This window comes from Bos indicus x Bos taurus, chromosome 13 (assembly GCF_003369695.1).
Source record: "Bos indicus x Bos taurus breed Angus x Brahman F1 hybrid chromosome 13, Bos_hybrid_MaternalHap_v2.0, whole genome shotgun sequence".
Lineage (NCBI taxonomy): Eukaryota > Metazoa > Chordata > Mammalia > Artiodactyla > Bovidae > Bos > Bos indicus x Bos taurus.
In genome coordinates, this window is record NC_040088.1 from 79875837 (window position 1) to 79903816 (window position 27980).

Here is a 27980-nt window from a genome sequence, read left to right on the forward strand (position 1 = left end):
CAGACTCAGGGGCCTCCGACCCCCGTAAGCCCCCGCGTGGACGAGGGGCGGCCGCCGCACCGCTGAGGGCCTCCCGCACGCCCCACTCCACAGGGGCGGCCGCGGCGGCGCCCTCTCTCCGGGTCTTCTGGGCGGTCGCTCCGGAAAACCAGGGCTGGTGAGCGGCCGCGGGATCCGGCGCGTCGCCCTTGGTCAAGGCCGGAAGGCCCGGGACCCGCCGAGAGCGGTTGGTCACGTTTCCATTCCATGAGCGCCTCTTAAGCGCGGGCAAAAAGGGAGACACAGTGCCTCAGCAAGGCCGTGTGACCCGTCATTTAACGTTTCCACTTCCGACAGTGTGCCTAGAGAGACACCAGACGAGCCCCGCCCCCGGTCTTCCGGTCGCCACCACCGCGTCCCCGGCCGAAAGCGTCACCAACGCCCGGAGGAGCCGCGGGCCTGCGCGAGCACGGGGCTGCGCATGCTCGGTTCCCAGAGCGGGCCTAACTCCGGGAGCTGCGGCGGCGCGAGGTGCGGCCTTGGGGTCTGCGGGCGGCGGCCGGCAGGCAGGTGAGAAGGCCAGGGCCGCCGCGGGGAGCCGACTCTCTGCCCGGCTGCAGGGGGGCCGGGGCTCCTCGGTGCCTCGTCCTCGCTCGGAAAGGTCACTGAAGGAGACCGGGGGCGGGGCTGGGGGGCCGGCTCCTTAGAGACTGCGTTTAACCTGCAGCCTCGGCGCTGGGCGCTTGCTGCCGGGAGGAACGCGGAGGAGCGGGGGTGCTCCGAAGGTGTGCGCACAGCGCCGGGTGTGCACTCTCCTCCCTCGGATCCGCGCGGCCGCACCGAAACGTAGACGGAAAAGGCGCCCGAGGGAAGGCGCCGAATGCCCTGGCCCTGAGACCTGTGTCTGCCTGGAGAGCCGCCCTCTGACGGGAGCACTCCGCAGCGTGTGGCAGTACTAGCTCGGACGGCAGAAGCAGGACTTGGCGCTTTGGACATTCTGGGCATGGAAACCCTGTTGAGATGGAGGCCTCCTGAGGTCATATGCTTCTTCCTCCCATTCCAGAGCAGGCTCACATCCTGTTGGTGTTTCAGAGGCTCGCTCTACCCGCAGTTTCATTGATGCATTCATTAACACCGGCAGTTTATATTCATATTTGTCACACTGCCTAGTTAGCAGATACAGAAGTGGCCAACACGAGCATGGCCCTGATCACATTGACCTTATATTTAATAATGGGAGGGGCAACAGTCAACAAGTACATTGATAAATGAACAAGATGTTTCCAGATTGTCCTAGATGGGGTTCCCTGGGAAGCAGACCTAAGGAGATTTATGACCAGGACATTTATTAGTACTTTTTGGATCTTACCAAGGAAGAAAAGAGGTAGAATGGTGGGTAGAAAAAGTTGAGCTGCAGTATGGTCCCAAGGAGAGTATCTACCAAGTCTCACAGTAACTCTGAGAGTTGTCCTAAGTTGGAGGGAAGAATCAAGACTATATCCCTGCAGTGATCAGTTATTGGATACCCACTGTTCCCGAAAGACAGCATAACTTCAACTCTTCCCACAGTCAGTCCTGGGACTGACATCTGTCTGCACACTCCCCAGAGCTTGGATCAGACAGGAGTCTCCAGAAGTGCCTGTTTTTATATCTGATTTGTATTGAAGATATTGTACATACAATAAGAATAATTGCTGCCCTGTATTGAATGTTCACATATCAGATATTGGATAAACAATAAATATTTACGTAGGTAAGACCAAGACCAAGTGAAGTCGCTCAGTCGTGTACAAATCTTTGCGACCCCATGGACTGTAGCCTACCACGCTCCTCCATCCATGGGATTTTCCAGGCAAGAGTACTGGAGTGGGGTGCCATTTCCTTCTCCAGAGGATCTTCCTGACCCAGGGATCAAACCCTGGTCTTCATTGAAGGCGGATGCTTTACCGTCTGAGCCACAAGGGAAGTCCTAGGTAAATACATAGGAATTCTCATTATATAGCACCATGTTATGGACTATGAAATTGAGGCAAGAAATAAGTCTTTTGCTTAAGATCATACTTAGTGGGGGAGGTTAGAATTTGATTTCCATCATTACTCAAAGCATCATTATGGATGATGGAACCCTCATATGGAACCCTCATATTTAATCACTTAGCACCATTAACTTCATTAATTGTTGTCAGAGAAACAAATATGAATTTATCACCCTGTCTTTGCTGTTTTGCTTTGTCCTTGAGTTTCCTTCTTTCCTTCATGATGAACTTTCCTGGCCCTCACTTTTGGAGCCTGTTAACCTTTTCTATGGGAGAAGGCAGTGGCACCCCACTCCAGTACTCTTGCCTGGAAAATCCCATGGGCGGAGGAGCCTGGTAGGCTGCAGTCCATGGGGTCGCTAAGAGTCGGGAACGACTGAGCGACTTCACTTTCACTTTTCACTTTGATGCATTGGAGAAGGAAATGGCAACCCACTCCAGTGTTCTTGCCTGGAGAATCCCAGGGACGGGGGAGCCTGGTGGGCTACTGTCTATGGGGTCGCGCAGAGTCGGACATGACTGAAGCGACTTAGCAGCAACCTTTTCTATAACATCCTGAAATCTAGTAACAGAGTCCAGCGTGAGTGCCAGGTGTGTGATAACTGCACAACAACCTTGTGATATGGCTGTCAGTGTTACTCTCATTTTATGGATGATGTACATTGTGAGGTTAAGGAATCATCCAGGGTCACAGCCAGCTGTACTGTAATAAGGCAGAGATGCAAAGCCCAGGCAATAGGATTCCACAGCTTGTCCACTTGATCACTACACAACAGTGCATTCTTACTAAGACGATGTATTGTGCTTTACCTTGTGGAAACTGGTAGGCAGGAACTAGATCCCATCTTTTGTGCTGTACAAAGAAGTGTAGGTTTCACTTCTAGTCAAAAATGTCATTGAAGGCTTCTGAGCAACACAACTGTATCTGTTGTTGTTTTCACCAAGATAGCAGTGTTAAGAGGGTAGAGAGTGGAATAGTGGTTTTCAGATTTAAGCTTCAGAATTACCTAAAGAATTTGTTGAAACACAGATTACTGAATCCCAGTATAGAGTTCTGATTCAGTCGCTCCGGGGCAGCCCAAGAGTTTACATTTCTGATAAATTCCCAGGTGATGCTACTGCCAGTGGCGAAGGAACCACACTGAGAACCATTGGACTAGAAGCAAGTGAGGTAATGAGGGTCTGGACTATGGCGGTAGGGAGAAATTGTGCAAAAGAAATGTCAGGTCAAATGGAGAATTGGGTGACTGACTTGATGGGGAGTTTAAGAAACAGCAGAATCCACCGTATTTAGATTTTCTAATTGAACAGTGAGGTAGATAATTTCTTTATTTAAAAAAAAAAAGGCAGGAAGTAGAGGAGAAACAGCAATTTGGGAAGGAAAGAGGATTCATTTTTATATGAGATGAGTTTAGACACTTGTGGGGAACAGCAGCATGGGACATGTGGGACTAAGCTGGAAATGAAGGCATGGGAGTCACAAAGCTAAAGTAAAAGCTTTGGTTGTGAATGAGGACACCCAGGAAATGAACAGAGGGAGAAGACAGCCAAGGACAGAGCTTTGAGAAGGGTGAACAGGTGGATGGAGACCAAGGAACCATTAAAGGAGACCGAGAAGGATCAGACTAGTCTCAGGTACTTAAAGAGTTTCAAGAATTCATCAAAAGTGCTGTAGAGAGATTATAGGGAGAGATTCGTGATCTTTATAGTCAAAGCGGTTTCCATGGAGAGTGGAACAAAAGCAAATTACTTGGGTGTGAAGATGGAAGTGGGAATTAGCTTTGCTGCTGCTAAGTCGCTTCAGTCGTGTCCGACTCTGTGCGACCCATAAACGGCAGCCACCAGGCTCCACCGTCCCTGGAATTCTCCAGGCAAGAACATTGGAGTGGGTTGCCATTTCCTTCTCCAATGCATGAAAGTGAAAAGTGAAAGTGAAGTCGCTCAGTCATGTCTGACTCTTAGCGACCCCATGGACTGCAGCCTACCAGGCTCCCCTGTCCATGAGATTTTCCAGGCAAGAGTATTGGAGTGGGGTGCCATTGCCTTCTCCTGGGAATTGGCTCTAGAAATGTGTTATTTGAAAGGAATCAGTGTCTAGTACCTAGAAGGAAGGGCCAGTAAAGGGTAGTGGCTTTAGGGAATTTGCTTTTGGTCCTTTTCAGTGGAGAAAAACAGTTTTGCCAAGGAGGAAGACCAGTTCCAAGTGGGAGATAGAAAGTAGAAGTTGGGGGGGGGAGGGGTGATGGAGTTGGGACCCTGAAGACACAGTGGCAGGTGGGACTGACTGACCAGAAGTGTCTGGTCCTCCTCCGAGACAGTGAGGAAGGACGTGAAAATGGGAGCTGAGACGGAAGTTTTACCACATGGGAGCGGGAAGCAGAGGGGCTCAGACCCAGTAGCCACAGTGTCCTCTGGCCAGTAGGTTATCTGAAGAAACCAAGTTAGAGAGTAAAATAGAAATCTCAGAAATGGTGAGGACAGAAACCAGCCCTTTTGAGATTCAGATCTGACCAGGGGAACATAAAGGCATTGCTGCAGCACTAAGAGCCCACTCCACTGTCTTCAGTAACTCCCCACCAGCTTCCATGTCAAATGGCAGGTGTAAAGATGGTGAAAGGGACTGGAAAGATTCTCAGACAACCCGAAGTTTTATAACGACTTTCCACACTTTTCTGATAAGCCACAGCCTGCCAGAAAGCTGATCGTCTTTTCCTTGTTAGTTGCTACTTATTCACTTGCTGTTCAAATTTTAGGTTGTGGACAGTTAAAAGCTCCCATATAAAACTTGTGATGCTTCCAGTATACTACTTATTTATAAAGACACTGAATTCACAGTAATGGAGTAGAGGATATCAGAGATCGTAAAATGCTTATGCTTTTACCATGCTCTGCGCCTGGTCCTGACCCGCTCCAGACCAGGCTGTGCTGGTCAGCTGATTCTGACCAGTTACTGCCTACTGGTCAAGGTAGGGGAAAGATTTTGCAGAAAGGAAACTTAGAGCTCAGGTTCGGCAGTACATATACTAAAATTGGAACGATACAGAGAAGATTAGCATGGCCCCTGTGCAAGGATGATAGGCAAATTCATGAAGCGTTCCATTATTTTTTTGTAAGCCTGGTGGCTCAGACAGTAAAGAATCTGCCTGCGGTGAGGGAGACTCGGGTTTGATCCCTGGGTCAGGTGGGGAATATCCCCTGGAGAAGGGAATGGCAACCCACTCCACTGTTCTTGCCTGGAGAATTCCATGGACAGAAGACCCTGGCAGGCTACTATCCGTGGGGTCACAAATAGTCGGGACAGGACTAAGCCACTAAGACACATGGTCCACTCAGTTAATCAAGGATTGACAGTAATTTTTTTGTTGTCTGTGTTTTGACAAGACAAAGTTCAGCAAAGCTGTTATTTTAGGTGATGTAGTTAGAAAAGGGGGAAAAGAAAAAGAAATTATTGTTCTGTTTGGCATACCAGTCAGTTCAATAGGCCTGAAGACACCATGCAGTCCATTCTAACGTGTACACAAAATTGCCAAAATGTGAACTGTTGTATTAAAATTGAGGATAAAAAGAACTACTTTCAGGGTCAGTAATTAGATTTCAGGAATGAGGAATTCACAGATACTTAAAATCAACATTTGTCACGCCAGAAGAAAAGGCATTATACAATTCCAATAAATTTAATGAAATATCACAGCCACAAGAGCTGGGTTAATTAACTGTTCAACTTTCCATTTAGTGTTCTCTTCATGTTTAAATTACATTCAATAATTTTTAAAAATGTTTTAAACTTTTTTTTTTTTTCAAATTTAAACGGAGCCAAATGAAGACGTAAGAATCTGCCTTACACTGTGTTCAAGAGGCCAGCAGATGGCGCCCCGCAAGCCCAATAGGCAGAATGAGAGCCTTCCCCGCATTGCCTGCATCCGGGTTATTGTAGGCCTAATGGATAGGGTTTTAACTGTGTGCATACAAGAGTAATCTGATAGCCAGGGCCAGGTTGTTTAGAATTAAGTGCTCTTTTTGCCCTTCACGTTACTGATCAGTTCTATGCAGTCAAAAAGATTATGATATTTTAGTGGGGCAGAGATGTAACCAGTTTTTCTCCATTCTGCTCATTAATTTCTCACTATTTATTCAGCACTAAGAACTGAGCTAAAAAAAAAAAAAAAAAATAGCGGCTAAAATTAGCTCCACTCATCCATTACTAGATCATGGGTGTGTGTTTAGAGGATATGGGCTTGTTTGCCCTCTCATTTTGGACCAAGTGGCACAAGACCTGTTAACCTCTAATGTATCCCGCTGTGAGAATAAAGACATGCCAGGTGTAATACACTGGGGAACCTGACCTCAGCGACCCGCACAGCTATTCAGCAGTGCCCAGAATGTTCTTGGCACACATCATTATGCACTGGCAATTCTGATTGACTCTTGCCAAAGCTGAGATACTAATACTCAACTTTTGAAAATTGCCATTAAGAATACCAGCCTAGACTTTAGGACTCCAAACTCCAAGACGTGTGCCATATTAACTGACAATAATTTTAGAATCATTTAGTGTTTCCTCATATATAAACTGGTCTCATAAAATTGCTATGGAAACAAATAGAAAAAATAGGAAACTTTTTGAATAATACAAAGTATTTGTTTTGGAAAGAAGGATATAAGAAAGCATCTGTGTCAATGGTGTATAAACATTTTCTATACTTAACAGAGGCATTTCAATGGATAAAACTGTAAATATCTACTTTCTGTTTACTAATGTAAAATTTACTAATCTCTTTTCCTTTTTCTTAGTTTCCTCCATCTTTGCAAAAGAGCCCCACACCTTCTGCTTTCATTTGCTTTTCTTAGGAGTGTGTTTAGAGAGGACCCAGGAAAGATACCGGCAGTGGCAGGTAGACTGGAGGAGGGTAAGGAGAGGGAAGACGTCTTCTTGCTGTGGTCTGTGTCACTGCTTTAGTCCAAGCAAACTTGAAACGCTCTGTGAATGAAGAAGCACTAACTCATTTTAGAAGCCAGCCTGTTTTTGCCTGGCAAATGTGATCATTTGGAGCATATTCTTGAGAAAATCTTGCTTCAGACTTAGGAATCTCTTCTGTCCATAAAATAGTTCCACACCACTTGGAATAACTCTTTGCCAAATGTTTTGAGGGAAGGGCCATCTCAAGAAAAGCTGTATCCAGCTTTGTTTTCCATCCCCAAGTTGGAACTCCCTGTCTCCCTGCTGTTCAGCACTGTGAACCTTTATAAAAGTCAAAGTTTTAAAAACCTTCTTGTTAAATTCATTTGAAAAATGAGTTAATTGTTAGGAATTCTAGTAAGACTTTGATTATCCTGAGAAGCAGCATAGAGAGGCTATAGCATGGACTCTGGAGGATTTACAAGAGTACTCAGCATGTTTAGCAATAAAACTGAAAAAAATCTCAGATTCCTATCAATCAGTGATCTGTTAAATTAGGATATCGCCATAAAAGCTATATAACTACTAAAAATCATAATGAAGATTATATTATTGGAGGGAGAAGAGATTACAAAGAGAGAGTGTATATTGCAGTCATATTTTTGTTAAAACCAAAAAGATTACAGATTTTTTTAGCTTTCTTATTACTGTATTTTCTAACTTTAAAAAGTAAGCCTGTGTTATAGTTTTTAGAAAAGGGCAGTGATACTAAGTTTCATTTTGAAAATATTCCACAAAAAGACTTTAGAAGAAAAAAATGGATTAAATCAAATTGTATACCCCTAGTATATTTGATTGTATTTAAAAGCCCCACACGGAGAAGGCAATGGCACCCCACTGCAGTATTCTTGCTTGGAAAATCCCATGGACGGAGGAGCCTGTTAGGCTGCAATCAATGGGGTCGCTAAGAGTCGGACACGACTGAGCGACTTCACTTTCACTTTTCACTTTCATGCATTGGAGAAGGAAATGGCAACCCACTCCAGTGTTCTTGCCTGGAGAATCCCAGGGACGGTGGAGCCTGGTGGGCTGCCGTCTATGGGGTCGCACAGAGTTGGACACGACTGAAGTGACTTAGCATAGCAAAAGCCCCACAAGAAGATACGAGAAAAATAAGGAACACATTGCTTCACTAACTACTTTGTTGTCTTTTTCTTACAACTAGCAAGGAGCCTTATTTAGTAAAGTCTAACGTGTCTGCCCTGGTATGTGATTTATACAAGCGACAGTATATATAAAATGCTGGAAAGACGCTAAGTAAAAGAAACAAAGTAGGTGAAGATTGCTGTGCCATTGTGAGTCTATCTTACTTGCTGGAGATGGTGTGATACTCAGCGTGTTTATGTGGATTTAAATGTGAAGACTCTAAAAGTACTTTGTAAAGTAAAATGCCCTGTCATTCTGATCTTTATCATCTTCCAAGCCTCACAAAGGACGACAGAATAATCACTGGAAGTCAGTTACCTGCTTTTTCACCTCCATTAGCCAAATCAATATATGAGACGCAGAGAATATGAGGAAATGGCTGCATGTAGGTGTTGAGCAAATATTAAAATTATTATATCAGGAAGTGCTGTTGCTGGGCCTCAGTGATCATTTGGCAAATAATGAGTTTTCAGCCAAAATAGATACTAATTGCAAGGCTGAACTAAACCTAAATCTAGAAAAAGATGCACTGATCCTTAATGCATCTTATTCTAGTGGAAAAGGATACTCACCTGTTAAACACACTATAAACAGAATGGAGTACCTCCCTTGTCTTAACCCAGGGAAGACCCAAAGAGACGTTGAGTACAGGGAGCCACGTTGATCCTAATCCGAGGGCTCCTAGCACATGACATTCCATACTGTGATCTGTTGTGCATGGAGGGAATAGTACCACAGTCCAGACATTGCTGTTACAGCTTGGACCTGGATTTATTCTGAAGTTTGGTTATTGAGTTATTCATCTCAGCTTTATTATTTTATTCTTTCATTCCAAACATGGAGAAGGAGAGCCTAGTGGGCTACAGCTCATGGGGTCGCAAGAGTCAGACATGACTTAGCAACTAAACCACTACTACCCCCGTTCCTAATGAGTCTTTTCTATAAGCTGTTTTCCTAAAAGTTCATAACTCACGAAAAAGTGACAAATATGATGATATGTTAGTGATCATGAGAAGTAAACAGGGGCAGAGGTGCTGTCTATGAAAAGTGCTGTGACTTGACAAGCTCATGTCAAAAGGGACAGAGTTGGAGATGCTTAAAGTCACCTTAAGTATTGAGACTGGATGTGAAAGGACAGTATATCCTGATCCTTTAATTGAAGGTATTTTGTGGACAAAAATGCCACCTGTCAACACAGACCATTGACTTTGGCACAGCTTCAAGTCCCTCCTTCCATCTCAGAAGTAAGTCTTCAAGCTCTTCCCTCATTATTCCTGATCACCCAGGGCCTCCCTCAGAGGTTTTATTGTTCCTCAAATCTCAAATGCCCCAAAGGCTTTTGCACAGTGGGCTCCACAAAGAAATGTAATCATGATACAGTTATTTGTGATTGACTTTCTCCAAAGATTAGAACATGAGTTTGTCAATAAAAGGTATGGTCCTAAAGGTTGCAAAAAAGCATATAGAATGCCAAAGCCCTTGAGGGAAGAGAGAGGGCTAAAAATACTTGAAGTTACAAAGCAGGCCATGATTTCTCTAGCAATTTGTTTAAGTTAGCAAAAAAGTCCTTATGAAATGTGAATTTGTACTTCGAGGAGAAATCGTTTCTAATGCTGGGAATAATATATGTACATAGGCATAACTCTAAGCATTGTTTATTTTTAATATGTACATACAGAACACAGTTCAGATATGTAGCTCATTAGTCCTATATTTTAATCTTGCCTTAAAAGGGAAGGTATAAATAAAAATTATGTTCAGACATTTTTCTAAACACATTCACACAAAATTACCATAAGTGATTTCATAATGGAACTCACATATATGCCACTGAACCTAATTCTTAACAGTCCTTATTGTCCTTCATTGCCCAGAAGGGAGCTTGGAGAGCGGGTCCATTCAGAGCATTATGAGTGTATAAGCTCATCACTAAAGCCTAGTGAGCTCCCTTGAGTAAAAAAGTGTAAGAAGTCTTTAGAGGTCATCTAGACTTACAACCCCAAACCCAAGAGATCATCAGAAACAGACCTCCTGGGCCACATTTCATGCTTTCCAGAACAGACAGAGCAAAAAAACTGTTCTTAATACTATGGAGCTTTGAAACTGCAGACAAGTTCCTAGCCCTAGTTTCTTCAAGTAAACTTTGTTGACAATAACCCTTAGCAGTTCAGTTCAGTCACTCAGCCGTGTCTGACTCTTTGTGACCCCATGGACTGCAGCACGCCAGGCCTCCCTGTCCATCACCAACTCCCAGAGTTTACTCAGACTCATGTCCAGTGAGTTGGTGATGCCATCCAACCATCTCATCCTCTGTCGTCCCCTTCTCCTGCTTTCAATCTTTCCCAGGGTCTTTTCCAGTGAGTCAGTTCTTCGCATCAGGTGGCCGAAGTATTGGAGTTTCAGCTTCAACATCAGTCCTTCCAATGAATATTCAGGACTGATTTCCTTTACGATTGACTGGTTTGATCTCCTTGCAGTCCAAGGGACTCTCAAGAGTCTTCTCCAACACCACAGTTCAAAAGCATCAATTCTTCAGCACTCAGCTTTCTTTATAGTCCAGCTCTCACGTCCATACATGACTACTGGAAAAACCATAGCTTTGACTAAACGGACCTTTTTTGGCAAAGTAATGTCTCTGCTTTTTAATATGCTGTCTAGTTCGGTCATAACTTTTCTAAGGAGTAAGCGTCTTTTAATTTTATGGCTGCAGTCACCATCTACAGAGATGTTGGAGCCCCCCAAAAAAAGTCAACCACTGTTTCCACTGTTTCCCCATCTATTTGCCATGAAGTGATGGGACCAGATACTATGATCTTTGTTTTCTGAATATTGAGTTTTAAGCCAACTTTTTCACTCTCCTCTTTTACTTTCATCAAGAGGCTCTTTAGTTCTTCTTCACTAACTGCCATAAGGGTGGTATCATCTGCATATCTGAGATTATTCATATTTCTCCTGGCAATTTTGATTCCAGCTTGTGCTTCATCCAGCCCAGCGTTTCTCATGATGTACTCTGCATGTAAATTAAATAAGCAGGGTAACAATAAACAGCCTTGAGGTACTCCTTTCCCGATTTGGAGCCAGTCAGCTGTTCCATGTCCAGTTCTTAACTGTTGCTTCCTGACCTGCATATAGGTTTCTCAAGAGGCAGGTCAGGTGGTCTGGTATTCCCATCTCTTTAAGAATTTTCCACAGTTTGTTGTGATCTACACAGTCAAAGGCTTTGGCATAGTCAGTAAAGGAGAAATAACCCTTACAGGATATAGTTAGTGATAAGGGTAAACACTCTAAATGCAGAGGCTCAGCACAGAAATGTGGAGATGGCATTCACAGAGTTCAAGCCAAAAGTCTTCTGCTACAATTGGGACCAATGCTTGACAACATTTCAGTGGAAAGATCATCACTCACACCCTATCAGAATGCAGAATCTGAATTCTCACTGCATATTTAAGGATTGCCATTTGGTTCATCTGTTAAAATTGTGACTAAGTAGATTTAACTTGTTGTGGGTCAGAGAAATTAATTATATAAAGACAATAACATTGATGCATGAGTGTTCCCAAAGTTTCCAGCAGCTTTCCCAGTAGGTGATGTTGCTCCTTCATAATTGCTGACTAAACTTTTAGTGTTGTCCTGTATGTTTTCAAGCCTGATCTCCTGCTATCCCTGTAAGTCTGCAACTTACCTCTTTTTGTTAAATAACATTGCAATGTATTGTACTTAGAAACTTTTTAACAGGTAGCTTTTATTAGAGGGCAGTATTTTGCTTGTGCTTTAGAGGTGTAATTTTAGAGGGATTTTTTTTTTTTTAATTTTGTTTTTAACTGTCAACCTTTTCTTAGGTACACTGATGCTGAAGTACTATGGGCTTTCAGAAGTTCTGGAAAGACTACAAAGTTCTGGTTGTTATGGTACCTCTGATTGGGTTCATACATTTGGGGTGGCACAGGATCAAAAGCAGCCCTGTTTTCCAAATTCCTAGTAAGGACAACCTCTCTGAACCAGACAGTCTGGCACTTACAAGTCCTAAGAAGAACCACCTCCCAGGGAAGTAGCAGGCTTGCAAGTTTCAGGTGAGTTTGATTTACCCCCTCAAAATGCATTTATATAGGAAAAGCAAAATATAGGCTTTGTTTTCCTTTGTTGTTGTTTAGCAGCTAAGTCATGTCTAACTCTTTGCAACCCCCCATGGGCTGTTGCCCACTAGGCTCCTCTGACCGTGGAATTTTCCATGCAAGAATACTGGAGTGGGTTGCCATTTCCTTCTCCAGGGGATCTTCCCAACACAAAGATCAAACCTGCATCTCCTGCATTGCAGGCTGATTCTTTACCACTGAGCCACCAGGGAAGCCCTTGTTTCCCTTCATCAGTTTTTATAATAACAAGTTAATGCTCTAGTAGCAATGAGAGTTTTTGCTCTTGATGAATTCAGAAGTTGGCATAAATTTGAATTATCACAGTCATTATCATCAATATTCTTTTTAATGCTTAAATTGTCCCATCTTAGATTCCCTCCAAATTCCCCCTGGCTATCTGTTTTATATATGGTGATGTATATGTCTCCATGTTCTTCTCTCAGTTTGTTGCACCCTCTTCTTCCCCCGCTGTGTCCAGTGTCTGTTCTCTATGTGTCCCTCTCCATTGCTGTGCTGCAAATAGGTTCATTAATACCATCTTTCTAGATTCCCTACACATGCGTTAATGTACAATATTTGTCTTTCTCTTTCCAGCTAACTTCACTCAGTTCAACAGGCTCTAGGTTCATCCACCTCATTAAGACTAACTCAAATGTGTTAATGTTTTATAGCTGAGTAATATTCCATTGTATATATGTACTATAAGTTCTTTATCCATTCATCTGTCAGTGGACATCTAAGTTGCTTCCACGTCCTAGCTGTTGTAAAAAGTGCTGCAACGGACATGGGGTACACATATCTCTTCCAGTTACAATTTTCTCAGTAGTGGGGTTGTTGGGTCACATGGTAGTTCTATTCCTAGTTTTTTAAGACATCTCCATACTGGTCTCCATAGTTGCTCTATCAATTTACATTCCCACCAACAGTGCAGGAGGGTTCCCTTTGCTCCACATCCTCTCCAGTATTTGTTGTTTGTAGACTTTTTCGTGATGGCCATTCTGACCAGTGTGAGGTGACACCCTTTACAGCTTTGATTTGCATTTCTCTAGCGATGAGCAGTGTTGCTCATCTTTTCATTGTTTGTCGGCCATCTTTATGTCCTCTTTGGAGAAATGTCTGTTTAGGTCTTCTGCCCACCTTTTGATTGGGTTGTTTGTTTTTCTGGCGTTGAGCTGCATGGGCTGCTGTATATTTTGTAGATTAATCCTTTGTCAGTTGTTTCCTGTGTCATTTTTTAATAACTATTACTTTTTGACAGGAAAAGTCCCTAGCTTGTCTCATTTCTTTCTTGCCTCAGCCATTTCTCCAAAGAACCCTGCTTCCTTTTAGGAAAAAATTTTACCTGTTTATATTTCTTTAGATCATATTTTATAGCTCTGAATTGAGAATACAGTCATGGAAGTTTTAGTATTATTAATATTTAATTGTTATGCATCACTGCAAAAAGACCATCTGCCAGGCCAGTGCATCCAGGAATAGTCAGGGCCATTCATGTGATGTTAACTTTAGGAATAATAGGTCACATTGTTAGGAAGAAAGAAAGAACTGAATTGGCACTTCCAAACCTATTCTATAAGCCAGCCCTGTGTTTTATGTCCCCCATTTTCTCAGTTGAACGTTATGTTGTCTAGAGAAAGACATAGGACCATGAGTCAGCAGTTTTGACATCCTGAAAATGATTTGGCGGTCACCAACACTTTGTTCCTTTCTCATAAAGATACTAGCCAAAAGATGTGGTTACTGGTCCAATTACCACAAGACGTGAGAGGGGCCAATTTAGCCCCTTTTGAAAAGTCGCATGTCACTATTATGTATTGAAAAGTAACCAGGTAAATCACTTTATTGGTCACAGTCTGTTAAGATTTGTGGTTTCTGTGGTTTGTGTGGGTGTTGTAATATGCAAATTTACATATGGAAGTCACTTCACTAAGCTTGCATTTAAATGTATTTCACAGATTTTGCTGAATCTAAAATAAGCTTTGAAATAATATTTAAGTTATTTGGCTCTTTCTCATATGAGATGAACAGAAACTTTGTTTCCTTGTGCTGTAAAAAGACACAACTATAGCTTTATCATTGCAGTGAGAAAGCTGGCCATCCTTGCTTTCACTTTATTTGGGCCCAGTTGCCATGGTTACAGCCCTGTAACTAAATTGGGAGGTGTGATAACCAAAATAACACTTTGCATAACATTCCTTTGTTCTCTTCACATCTTTGCATGTCTTCAGATCACCTTCCTGGTCTGTATAGTACTGTGCCATAGTCTACTCTGGGCAGGACTGTAGTCTGAGTAGTTCAGTTAGTTTTATTTATGCTAAACACAGTCCACGTGGTTAGCAGGGTTAGTATATTCATGAAAACAACCGCTAATTGGTTGAACCTTTACCTTCAAAGCACCAAACCTCAACAGATCTCCACACATTATTATAGTATCAGAAGTTTACGCCTCCGGCTCCCTTCTTCCAGCCTCATTAAGGAAACTAGTACAAGTGCGGGCACACCTGGTAAACGGCAGCATTGTACATTATTTACCCTCTTTGAGGCCAGATTGCCAATCCAGTCCTGTCTTTCTCCTTGTCATCCAGCACATTCCCCGGCTTTTGTATTTATTGTCATAGCTGTAGTTTGGGAGTGGATTAGTTGTAAGATATCAACACTGAGTATCATTAACTGATAGGGTAAAACTACATAGGATTGCTCTGACTTTAGCCAGATATTTTAAACATGGTTTTTTCTTTGGTAAATGTGTTGTACACATTTGTCCAGCTAGATGTAGACTAGATAGTGTACATTAGATCGTGTCTATATTAGGAATCCTGACGGTTATCTCATTTTCATAATTATTTACAAATAGGATTTGATACAAATGCACTTATATTCAGACCTAAGGTCTCCAAGCAAACCAAAGTTAGAGAAAAAAATATCACTAGATCTTGATGCAAGAGAATAAAAACATTTGAGACCTCGAGACCAGATTCTATGAGTTTTACTATATATATATACACATATATACACACACCATTTTCTAGAACCATATCATATTAAAAAACTGTGTACTATAAGCTTCCTGACTTTGTTGTGCATTCCAGAATTATTAAAATACCAGTACTTTTCCTTGTAGAGATTCATTGAAGAATAAAGAAATGGATGTTTTTAGTCTTAAGTTTCTCATTTTCTGGAGATTTGTACCTGTGGGTGGTTCCTTTTTCTAAAGAAGGAGCAGAGCATTAAAATTAATTACTAAGCTTCAATTATAAAATGTTTTGGGGTTACTTCTCTAAAATGTTTTTTATTTTTATTTCTTGTAGAAAGAAGCAGCTCTGAGTCAGAGCTTGAGCTAGAAAGAAGAGATGAAAAATAGCAGTTGGATCAGAAAGAACTGGCTTCTTGTAGCTGTGGTTTCCTTCATAGGTGTCCATCTTGGAACGTATTTTATACAGAGGGCTGCAAAACAGTCTGTAAAGTCTCAGCCTGAAGGCAAACAAAAGAATTTGAATAATGAAGTAAAATAAATATTTGGAATTACTAAAATGTCATTATATCGATCCTTATGTGCCGATTCGCTTCATAAGCATGGAGCTCAATATTTAATTTTAGAGCCACAATGCTGTAAATCCTAACTCTTGATTCCTAAAAGATAATCTTGTTAAATGTTAAAACCCACGACAATACAATGAATAGAAAACTCTGGTTAACAAAATAAAAACTTTCTTCACAAATTACCTTGCAGTAACATGTCTCGTTTAGAAGCTAAAAAGCCCTCTATCTGCAGAAGTGACCCCCTGACGGGCGAGCGTGCCAGGGCCAGCCTGGCGGCCTTGAAGGGCCTCGTCATGTCGTGCTACGGCCCAGCGGGCAGGCTGAAGCAGCTGCACAACGGCCGGGGCGGCTCCGTGGTCACCACGTCCCAGTCGGCTGCCCTCCTCGCCGGCCTGCCCGTCAGCCACCCCGTGTTAAAGGTCCTGACGGCCGCCGTGCGGAATCACGTGGCCTGCTTCAGCGATGGCGGCTTATTCACAGCCATTCTTTGCTGCAACCTTGTCGAAAATGTTCAGAGACTAGGCTTGGCACCCACCACGGTTATTAAGTTAAATAAGCATCTTTTGAGCCTCTGCACCAGTTACTTGAAATCTGAGGGCTGTGCTTGCCGAATCCCAGTCGACTTTAGTAGCACCCAGATCCTCCTGAGTTTGGTACGCAGCATATTAACAAGTAAACCTGCCTGCATGCTCATCGCAAAGGAAGTTGACCATATCAGTACTCTGATTCTGAGAGCCTTTCTGCTTACAATTCCAGAGAACGCCCAAGAGCACATCATTTTAGGAAAGAGTATAATTGTTCCTTTAAAAGGGCAAAGGGTTATAGATTCTGCTGTGTTACCTGGAATACTTATTGAAGTATCAGAAGTTCAATTGATGAAGATACTACCTATCAAAAAATCAGATTCCTTCAAGGTGGCCCTCTTTTGTGTGTCTTTATCCGGAGACCTTTCTGATACTGGAGAAGGAACACTGTTGGTCAGTTACGGAGTTTCTCTTGAAAATGCAGCTCTGGACCAGTTGTTTAACCTAGGAAAACAACTAGTTAGTGACCATGTAGATCTTGTCTTGTGTCAAAAAGTTATACACCCATCTTTGAAACAGTTTCTCAGAACTCATCATGTTATTGCTGTAGACAGAATTGGCGTGTCTCTGATGGAACCCCTGAGTAAAGTGACAGGTAAAAAGCACTCTCAGTTTTTGCCCTTTATAGTTAATAAATCACACTTCCCTTGGACAAAGATATTCTTGGTGTGTTGTGTTAACATATTGAACAATTTGAAAAGCTGCCAACCTCACAGTGTGTGTGTGTATCATTTCTGGCAGCAAAGGTTGTTTCTGAAAAAGATCCTGTATTGTTCACTTACTAAAAATTGAGTGATGATGACTATTCTGTAGGTATTTTCCAGCCCCAAATGTACTGCAGAGTCTGCCATAATTTACAGCTATTAACCCCCAAACATTCAACAGATTATCGAGAAAGCTAACATTCTTACAGTCATATAAAGTCTCATAATCTAAACAGATTTCTTCTACTTGAGTTTTACAAAGCTCTTAAGTCACTTTGTGTTATCTAACTCCAACAATCGACTGTACTTCTGCCTAAATAGTGGTTTCTAATTAGGGTATGTGTGTGTATTATTAGGGTGTATGTTTGTTTAAAGCTAGCACATGATTAAATATCCCAGATATTTCCGGCTAGGCTCCTTGAGAGCTGGGGTTGCCTTTTACTTTTAGTGTTTAAAACAAGCTTGGTCCATAGTAGGGGTTCTAAAATGTTTGTTGAATTAACAATAATACATTTATTAACATATAAAATTATAACAGGCAAGAATTTCACTGTATTTTACAAACCTGGCAAATTGGAAACAGGTTGGTAGTCACCTAATAGAGACCAAGAGAAATGACAAGTTAGAGAGTTCCTGATTTGAGCCACTTGTCTTTATCTCTTAACTGCATTGATAACCTATCAGAATCATTTCATTTGGATAAATTTCAATTTATAAGTGGTTGGACTTAAGAGTTTAATAAATTTTGGTAAAACTGTTAAAGTTGACTATTTTTATAAGTCATCAGAGAAGAAGTGTGAGTGCCAGTATCGAATCCCTAGTATATCTGGACTATTGTCAGACGATCATCAGAGTGGAAATTGTTAAGAAATAATGGCAATCACTCTTTGGAACTCATTAGTGATGTTGTGGGTCAGACCCACATCCCTAAGTATTTACTGGCTTTTCATGAGCAGGTGATTTCAAGTTACGAATATTGAGTATTAAATACTATGATGTCAGTTTTTAAACTGAAGAATTTTTCCATAGAAATAGTGTAAGTGGGCATTTGGTTTCCACACCAGCCCACAACTGATTTTTATCCCACTGATAACTAGAGTGTTGTACAACATGAGCTGACCTATTTCACTTGCAAATGGATACAAAAAGTTAAGCGTTCTCCAAGTATTTGCTGCTGATTGGTTGGTTGCTTAGCAGTGTCATCGAGAGACTGCAGCACTACCAGTGGGTGCCTGGGATTGGGGAGAGTGTGAACTTCTTTTATAGACATGCTGTGCTCTGTTCCCCCACATAATTTCGGGTTTGATCCCAGGGTAGGAAAGGTTCCTTGGAGTCGGGAATGGCTACCAACTCCAGTATTCTTGCCTGGAGAATTCCATGGACAGAGGAGCCTGACAGGCTATAGTCCATGGGGTTGCAAAGACTTGGACACAACTGAGCAACCAACACTTTTACATAAAGCCAGAATTATAGTCCTGGATCTTGGGGACAGAAACTTTTTTGAGACAAAAGAGAAAGCGGGGAGAAAAACTCTTTATCAGGCCCCTGTGGCTCCATTAAACAATAGATGAAGTATGTTTGGGCCTAATCCATTTTATCTAGGTTGAAATTACCTCTCCCTCCTGCTTCAAACCTAATTCCTCTTTTTGGATAATTTAGGATGAGTAATGGGGTTATTGTGCTTGGTAGACTGGTGGGTATGAGGCTTGTCATGGCTTACAAAACATTTTTAACTTTTGGTTTGATTTGTGAAATGGACATGATCACCCCCACTTTACTGTCCTATGGGGAAGCCCACCAAGAAGAGTTCAGTGATTTGCTCCACATCAGAGGCTGGGCAGCAGGAAAGCTGAGCCTTGCCTTACAAATTTTCTGTTGGTTCCACCATTGAAGTTGTACAAGATGTAGGGTTTGTTTCTTTTTCTTAAATTTTAGATCCCTCAAGTATTCCTTGTTCTTTGAGACTTCAGAAGTAAAGAAGAAAGGATATTCAAAGAAGTGAAATTGTTCATGAGCTGCAAGAATATTTAGACATTATTGTTTTAATTCCATTCGTTTGAGAGGAAACTGGCCCAAGGAGGTGCATTGCTGAATTATAGTTTTAATCTTAAGACTTTAAACCATTGTTACTTCTTAAAAGTTTGTTGCCATTTCTTATATAACTTAATTACATTTAGAGATTTTAGAAACCTTCAAGTCATCCTAACTTCTCCTTCATTCATTTTTTTATTAATTTGTGTTTTGTAAAATTTTATTATTTTACCTATGCAGGAGGGAGGGCAAAATATAAAGAATAACAAAATGAAATAATAAGTTCACATACTTTATTTTGACATGCTTTAGGTAGTTGTTTACATACAAACAATTGTTTGGCAAAGAAAAAAAATCCTGTATGTTCACTAAATGGAGCCCCAAAGGAATTCAGTGATACAGCCCTCTGCATAGCTTAGTTTGTGAGTTTTAAGGTAAAAATAATAACACCTTTTAAAAATATCCTGTCTCCTAATTTCATCTTATTTCAGATTAGTGTGGTTGTTAATTTGGGGTCTCTGATCCCTGAATGGGCTTCCAAGGTTCCTGGACTTCCTGAAAAGGTATGCAAAATTGTGCATGCCTTTTTCTGGAGAGTGCAGAATTGCTTCTAACAAATGTTCAAAGAAGTCTATAAATCAAAAGAACCGTTGCTTTATTTGCACATCATTTGAATAATAGAATACTATTTATAGTTTAAGAAGATGCATCTTATTATTTCTTTATCCTATATTTCATATTTTAAATGCTGTGCTTTTGGGACTTTTATATTTGCTAGGAATGGATATTGTAATTTTAAATGATTGTAAGCTCCATGTTTATTCATCTATTTTGTGTTTTCTAAACTTTTTTAAAAAATAGGAACATGGCCTATTGGTTCCTTGGGCTCAATCTCCCCCAGTAGTTATGGAAGTGTAAAAGATTTGTGCATTGCAAAGTTTGGCTGCAAACATTTTTTTCATCTTATTCCTAACAAAACAACTATCTGTAGCCTGCTTCTCTGCAACAGAAATGACACAGCCTGGGATGAGCTGAAGGTAGGTAATAAATGTTGAATTCCTTATCTAGGGACTGGGGCAGGGATTAAAGAATCAGATAGGTACTATAATTTTTTTCACATCAGTCAGCTGTGCTTTTTTCACAACTTTCCTAGGTGGTGTAGAAAGCAAAAACAACCAAAATGTGAGAATTACAGTTATAAGTAAGCTGATTTATTTTCCTGTGATACAGAAACTTGGCATATGTTGCCTCTTATTATTTCTAGTAATCTACAAGCAATATAAAAGTCCTTGATGGGAAATTTTCTTAAGAAATTAATTTGAATTGTGTACTTGATGCTAATGTGTATGAATAACTCACTTAGAAATAGGTTCCCCAGTTATACCCATCATCCACTTCTTAACAGAGATGTTCACAAACAGCAATAACACATGCAGTTTTTATACAGTGAAAGTGATGCCCAATGGTACTGTCACAGACTGGCAGAATGGATACTCAAGGCTCTAGCCTGGTAAATATTCAAGGTCTGTGTGTTTTTATTGCTGCTGGATTGGATCATTTCCATAGCAGCTTGAAATAAATTCTATATAGCATTTATACAGCTAATTTATTTAGATGCAGGTATTTTTGTTAGAAATATTAGCACTCTGCTGATCCAGTTGTGTTTGTGAATCTCAATTTGAAGAGCTAAATGTATATGAAGGAGAATATTAATCCAGTCCATGAAAACAAACATCTGGCTAAAGTAGTCTTTCGTTTCTAATTTTTATTATTCCAAAATGTATTCATCACATGACAACCATGGTGACACTAGTTTTGTTCTTTTGCAATTAAAATCAGGCTCCTTGTGTCCACTGTCTAAGTTGCCTTGAAAACATGGCTCTATTTCCTTGTGTTTATGATGTCAACGTCAGATTCTGGTGATTGTTTCTTTTTTAGCTCACGTGTCAAACAGCACTGCATGCTTTGCAGTTAACAATCAAGGACCCGTATGCTTTGTTGGGAGGTGGCTGTACTGAAACTCATCTGGTGGCATATATCAGACACAAGGTAGGTTAGATAGTCCCTCCTAAATTATCTGAATTCTCAGCAACATGCATTTTATGAGATAATAAGAGCCTTTAATGCTTAATTTCTCAGTAGTCTTGAAATCAATATTGTATTTAAAAACACTTGAGGAAAATAATACTTGAAAATATAAGCTCATATCTTTATCACAATGATTATTAATCCAGCCTTTTAGCAGATGATCACATTCTTTGAGGACTGTCTAAATATACTGCCTGTTGAAATGAGCATTCTGGGGTTTTTTCTAGTTTCTTTTCTTTTTAACTTTTTAATTTTGTATTGGGGTATAGCCAATTAACAAACAACGTTGACGTAATTTCAGGGGAACAGCAAAGGGACTCAGCCATACATATTCACGTATCTATTCTCCCCACCAAACCCCCTTCCCGTCCAGGCTGCCACATAACATTTATCAGAGTTCAGTGTGCTACACAGCAGGTCCTTGTTGGTTGGTTATCCATTTAAAACATAGCAGTGTGTATATGTCCATCTCAAGCTCCCTAACTATCCCTTCCCACCACTACCACCAGCAACTGTAAGCTCGTTCTCAAAATCAGTGAGTCTGTTTCTGTTTTCTAAGTAAGTTCATTTGTACTGAATGAGTATTCTGTTGATGGGAGTTGTCGTCCTAGAGATCTCTACTGCTAAGATACAGTAATAATTGATATTCATGATGAAAGTGTTGAGATTCTACAAAAAAACTTCAGTACCTTCTGAATATTCCAGAAAAAGTTTCATTTATTAAAGCATCTAATTATTAGATTCTGTTATAATTTTAAATGGTATTCATTTATGATACATGTTAATTCTATTAAATAGAATTGTTTTTATTAATCTATGAGACTCCATATCCTAATAGTAGATAAATGTCACACATCATATTTCTTATTATTTCATTAACACTGACCTACTTTCTTTGAAAGTAGCTACAAAAAGGTATGTGTTTTCCAAGTGCTTGCAGTTGGTTCTTTGATCAGTCAGGAGTGCAGAGTCTCTGGGATGCCTGGGATTGGTGAGTGTGTGAATGTTTTCCACAGACATGCCCAAATAACTTGCTTCCCCAAATAACTTAAAATCTGTATGAATATAAAGCTTCTTCATGAAAAGTTATCAGAATGTACATTATGAAAAACAAAACCATTGCCAATCTATTGATGCTGAAGAGACAATAATATAGTCTGCAAATGGAACTGAGTAGACTGGAAAAAGTCTTTTGGAGAAGGACAGTGAATAGGATTTTTGAGGAAACAATATAGCACTGAAAATGTGGGGAGGGAATGTGCAGTAGACATGATATCTGGTTCCAGTCTCCTGGGCAAAAGGAAAAAATGGTCATTGTTTTTGAGTAATTAAGATACAGATTTTTAACGATCATTCAGTGATGAGTTTGTTAATGTGTTACTTTTTCTCTCATGAAATTTCTAGAATAAACTTTTTAGAACGGTGGAAGAAAAGCAATTCAAAATTATATAACCTTGTCATTAATTAAAGTGAAGAATACTTATTTTTTAAACATTAAGGTGAAAATGATACATGTCCCTAGATGGTTTTTGTCTTAGTTATAACACATGTATTTGCATTTTAAACAAATCTCAAATGTTTACTGAGTATAAATAAGTACTTCGTTTGTGACTTCATTAGTCTTCACGAGCTTCCTTCTGGGTGTATGGAAGCCTGTGATTCACTTATTATGCCTTGTCCTTCGTGTTGTACAAAGGCACTACCGCTACTGGCAATCCTTCAGAACAAATTGATGGTGGGGTTAATTCTGAGTCATTCATTCTGATAAAATGACTGGTAGTGGAGAAGGAAAATGGCAGCCCACTCCAGTGTTCTTGCCTGGAGAATCCCAGGGATGGGGGAGCCTGGTGGGCTGCCATCTATGGGATCTCACAGAGTCGGACACAATGGAAGTGACTTAGCAGTAGCAGTGGATGCTTTTACTGTAACAACCAGGTTAATGGATTAGCCTGGCCAGCTGGCCCATCCCTGCCCATTAGCCTTGTGCCAACAGCCAAGTACTGTATGACTAAGTGTTTGATCAAGTATTTTTCAGAAACATTTTTGTCATCCTAATTGCTCTGTTCTATGTCTTCAATGGTTTTGTTACTCTCTAGACCCGTAATGAGCCAGAAAGTGTTCTTCGAGATGAGAGATGCTCTCAGACAGAACTCCAGCTGATCACTGAAGCATTCTGCAGCGCACTTGAATCTCTCGCTGGCTCTCTAGAGCACGACGGAGGTGAAATTCTTACCGATAGCAAATACGGACACTTCTGGTCGGTTCAGGCCAATTTGCCTTCTGCTGTGAACTGGCCAGATTTGCCTTCCAGATGTGGCTGTGGACTCTACAGCAGCCAGGAAGAACTCAGCTGGTCCTTCCTAAGAAGTGCTCGTCATCCCTTCCCACCGCAAACCTGCCTTTCCCGTGAAGCCACAGGCTCGGCCGACACCCTGACCTTGGACTGCTTTACCGCGAAGCTTAGTGGCCTGCAGGTGGCTGTGGAGACTGCCAGTTTGATTTTGGATCTTTCATGTGTCATTGAAGATACAAACTGATGTAATGTTATCTTACAAAAAGAAAAACTAGTGACGTGTCAATAAAGAAAAGCATTGAGTTTATATGTTCTCTCTGAAAGGCCTGTTCTCCATATTGAGATTGATGATTCATAAAATCATAGATTTACTTATTTAAGGAAAAAAGAATTGATTCTTGAATAGAAATACTATAGAATAATAAAAATATGAAGCATTGTTGAAAATATGGTAATTATGTCAGTGAGTTCATAGGTACCGCTGTAGATTGTTATAAGTTTCTGTTCTCGTTATTTTGACGTCATTCTAAGAGCATACAGAAATTTTAAAACATCCTAGTCTATGTTCTTGCTTGGATATACTTTTATAGATATTTTTTACTTAGTAGTAATTACATATTTTTAAAGTATAAAGCTAGATTCCGAAGTATCACAAAGCATCTGATACAGACTGTTCATTCAAAAGAAGTGTTCAAACTGCACATTCAGTAAAATTTCCAGGTTCTTTATCTGAGACTGTATCATTCAGTAATTGGGTAATTGATGTAGAAGCTGCTCTACCTGCAACTGCTAGTTTGTATTATTGTTCTTCATTTCTGTTATTCTGAGGAAATGTGTAATCAAGAAAAAAATAGACTTTATATAGTAACTTCCCTGACAGCTCAGTTGGTAAAGAATCTGCCTGCAATGCAAGAGACCCTGGTTTGATTCCTGGGTTGGGTAGATCCCCTGGAGAAGAGATAAACTACCCACCCCAGTATTTTCGGGCTTCCCTTGTGGCTCAGCTGATAAGGAATCTGCTTGCAATGTGGGAAACCTGGATTCGATCCCTGGGTTGGGAAGATCCCCCAGAGAAGGGAAAGGCTACCCCCTCCAGTATTCTGGCTTGGAGAATTCCATGGACTGTATAGTCCATGGGGTCACAAAGAGTCATACATGACTGAGCAACTTTCACTTTCATACTTTTTCATTTTAAACAGCATAAAGAAGTGGAAAAACTATTTCTCTATTTCAGTCAATAGTGCCAAAAAGAAACTACAACAATTCTCATACTCAAAGACATGTCATATCAAGGAATATAACTTGAAAAGCAAAATATATTGATAAATTGAAGAAGAAATACAGAATATAGCTAGAATAGTCAGTATGGAGCTATAACATGTTACATTAAATTTTAGGAAAACATCTTGAAAAGTTTGGAAAAATTAAACAACCTAAGAGTCAGTGGTCATATCTATAGTCATGATAGAGGGAGATAGAATGGTTTAGCAATTTCCTCCAAAATTCTTACAAATCTGAAAGAATTTTTATCCTAAGTCAAAGAAAATAATTGTAATACAAACTCACAGCAATACAATATATATCCAAAAATCAGCTACACTGCAAGCTTCATAAAATATTTCTCTAAAATTTCATGTCCTTTATTTTTAGGGTCAGTCAGGTAGAGTGGTGGGCAGCCTCGAGACGCCTCCTGGTTTGTAGACCCCGGTCTAATCCCTCCGTCTGAGTGTGGGCTGCGTGTAAATTCCTTTGCATTTCCCTGTTCTCCCTTGGTGAACAGGAGTGTCTTAGGATGGTTATCCTATGCCTGATCCATCACTGTATGTCAAGACATAACTCGTTTTTGTGGGTCTACAGATGGAGAGGACCTGTGCTCCTGGAGCTAAGAATCACACCCCGGGAGCCTCACCCACCCTGACTTGACTTCAGTAATGAGGTTCTAGACTTTTAGCTCATGTTGTAATGTGATGAGTATCTGGGGGATCTGGGAAGGAGGTGGATGTATCTTGCACGTGATGGGCAGCCTCCCAGATGGCTCCCACTGATCTCACCTCTGGCGTACACCCTTTGAGTGTAAGTGGAACCAAATGACTAGATTTTAATGAGTTGAATACCACAGAAGTGATGGCTATTGTTTCCGATACTGTGTGATCAAAAGATAGGCCTCTTTTTCAATATCACTCTGATGGAGTGAGCCATTGGCCAGGTTGGGAGCTTCCCTAAGTAGAGGCCCACAGGACAAGGGACTACGGGAGGCTCCAGCCAACAGCCCACAAGGAACTAAATCCTGCCAGTAACCACAGAAGTGGATTTGGAAGCAGTTTCTCCCTAGTGGGCCTCAGGATGAGTTTAACGTTTATCCTTGCAGCCTCATGAGACGCCCTGAAGCAGAGCATCTAAAAAAGCCACTCCTGGATTGATTCCTCATATATCTATGAGATAATAAACTTTGCTTTAAGTTTTGGGTGTAATTTGTTAGGAAGCAGTCGACCCCTAATAAAGGCAAGAGTAAAGCTTATTTATAATTACATACTAAAAATTTGATCACACAAGTGGAAAAAAAATTCTTGATGCCATGGCTTTGCATTTCACTATCACTCCGAACACAAAGGTAGTGTTCTTCACACGTGTTTACCAAGGGGTTTTTATATTCACTTAAGAAAGGGTCTCACTTAGGAACATGGGAAGTGTCCCGGGTCTCCTTGGCCCTCGACTGCATTTCAACTGTTGCCCAAGAAGGGACGCTGGAGCAAACCTCTCGACCCGACCTCATCAGTTATGGAGGTCTCCACTTCTCAGGATAGCCATCTCTAATTGTCGTTTTTAACTCTGCCGAGTTCAGTAACGTCTCTTTGTGAAACACCAGTGCTCTCATTTTGAGTGTGTCATAAATTTGTTGAAGTATTTTTATAAATTCATGTTTTCTAAAGTGGTATACAATCTTAAGTAGAAAACACTGGAAATTAAAAACAACAACAACAGTACAAGGAAATCATCATTCAACCTCAGATGGTAAAATATGAGATGCAAGTTCTTGAAGAAAATAATTTCAAAGGAGCTCATCTTGTCAGAAATAACAACAATAAAATATCAACTGAGTTAAGCTTTGGGCATTGTTTTCTGATAAAGTAGGATGAAGTCTAACCATTGTATTGCATTTCCTCGGGGGACAGAACAGGAAGCCCTGATAGCTACAGAAAAAAAGGGAAAGGAGCATCATACAGAGGAGAATGAAGCCCATGAACATGGCTCAGCATGTCTGTGGGACTCACAGAACATGTCTCGTGTTCTATCATTATTATTTATTAGTGAAGTTTACTGAACCGTAGGGATTAGCATCTTATTAATCTAAAGAAGTTAGGATTTTGGCAGCACAGAAAAAAAAGTGGAGAACTAATACAAGTTAAGACATTTTACATCAAAATATTCATTTGGTCTAGTAAATATCCAATTTCTTAATTCTTCCACTTATACTATTAGAGAATTTTTATATGTTAAACATTTAAATCAACTGTTAAGAGTGAAGTATTTTCCACAGTATATTTAAATTATTAGTAGTATTATTTTTTATTATCATAGGTATTCTCAGACTCAGTTTGATGATCAAAACTACTTAGGCATTCATATGATTGAAAAGAACTTATAAGTACTTTTATAAGACCTATCGTATTCTGTATTCTTATATTGTTGAACAGCTTTTTGGATAAGTTTAAAATAAAACAATATTGTTTATAATGACATAAATTATATAGGTTACTATTTAAGAATATCATGTAAAAAAAATCACTCTCAAAATCAATGTGGGCCCTGTCAAAATATCTGATTAGTCAGGTTATTCATTTCTGATAATCTTTGGAGAATAGTCAAGGAGACTAAACATATGTTATAGGGTCCTGTTTCAGCTGTATAAATAAATCTATCTTTTAATCTGAAGTAAGAGGGAAGTTTGAACATCTGATAGCTTTATAATTTTTTTTCAAGTAGCTAAGTATTTCCACTTAGTAACTCTGTGCTTAGTTGCCCAGTCGTGTCTGACTTGTAGTCTGCCAGGCTTCTCTGTCCATGGCTATTCTCCAGGCCAGAATACTGGAGTGGGTTGCCATGCTCTCCTGCAGGGGATCTTCCCAACCCACAAATTGAACCCAGGTCTCCCGCATTGCAGGCGGATTCTTTACCATCTGAGCCACCAGGGAAGTATCCCATAATCCTTGTAAATTTTTGCCATTCATGTACAAAATTTGAGTTTAGATGTTTCTAAACCCAATGTTAGCCTGTATTTTGGGATTACAAGTAGATTTTTATGCTTCTTTATATAGGACATAGTAATACTCAAAAAAGAGTATCTGATCTCTTAAATTTTTCCTATATGTATACTAAGCCATTTGTTGGAGAGATAATCAATAGACTAGGTATGCTAAAATTAGTGGAATACCATTATCTGTAATAAACTGTGACTTAAGAGGGAAATGAAGAAACTTGACAATTTCCA

General features: G+C 40.5%; 1 protein-coding gene and 1 non-coding gene across 8 annotated transcripts; both read left to right on the forward strand.

Annotated features, from left to right (window-relative positions):
- Positions 1-423: 423 nt before the first annotated feature.
- MKKS (McKusick-Kaufman syndrome) lies at positions 424-23798 on the forward strand. 7 transcript variants are annotated; one of them, XM_027560306.1, is made up of 8 exons: positions 472-549; positions 3125-3186; positions 6807-6922; positions 11958-12188; positions 15560-16970; positions 19972-20147; positions 21049-21159; positions 23295-23798. In XM_027560306.1, exons 5-8 carry the CDS (start codon positions 15986-15988, stop codon positions 23733-23735), a joined length of 1713 nt encoding a protein of 570 aa, XP_027416107.1. In that variant the 5' UTR covers positions 472-549; positions 3125-3186; positions 6807-6922; positions 11958-12188; positions 15560-15985; the 3' UTR covers positions 23736-23798. The 7 variants fall into 7 exon arrangements, with proteins under 7 accessions (XP_027416102.1, XP_027416103.1, XP_027416106.1 ...); XM_027560302.1 differs by lacking the exon at positions 3125-3186 and having other exon boundaries at positions 462-549; XM_027560305.1 differs by lacking the exon at positions 3125-3186 and having other exon boundaries at positions 462-549; positions 6807-6907.
- Positions 5014-5121, forward strand: LOC113903769. The gene has a single exon (XR_003514306.1). It is a non-coding gene; the product is annotated as a U6 spliceosomal RNA (small nuclear RNA).
- Positions 23799-27980: the final 4182 nt, after the last annotated feature.

What these genes read in the sequence shown, in the direction of transcription:
- MKKS (XM_027560301.1), top strand. Translation starts at nt 15,986, where the DNA reads ATGTCTCGTTTAGAAGCTAAAAAGCCCTCTATCTGCAGAAGTGACCCC. An exon ending in ACCCCTGAGTAAAGTGACAG is followed by an intron (nt 16,971 to 19,971) that starts GTAAAAAGCACT and finishes TTTAAAAAATAG; the next exon opens with GAACATGGCCTATTGGTTCC. An exon ending in TGGCATATATCAGACACAAG is followed by an intron (nt 21,160 to 23,294) that starts GTAGGTTAGATA and finishes GTTACTCTCTAG; the next exon opens with ACCCGTAATGAGCCAGAAAG.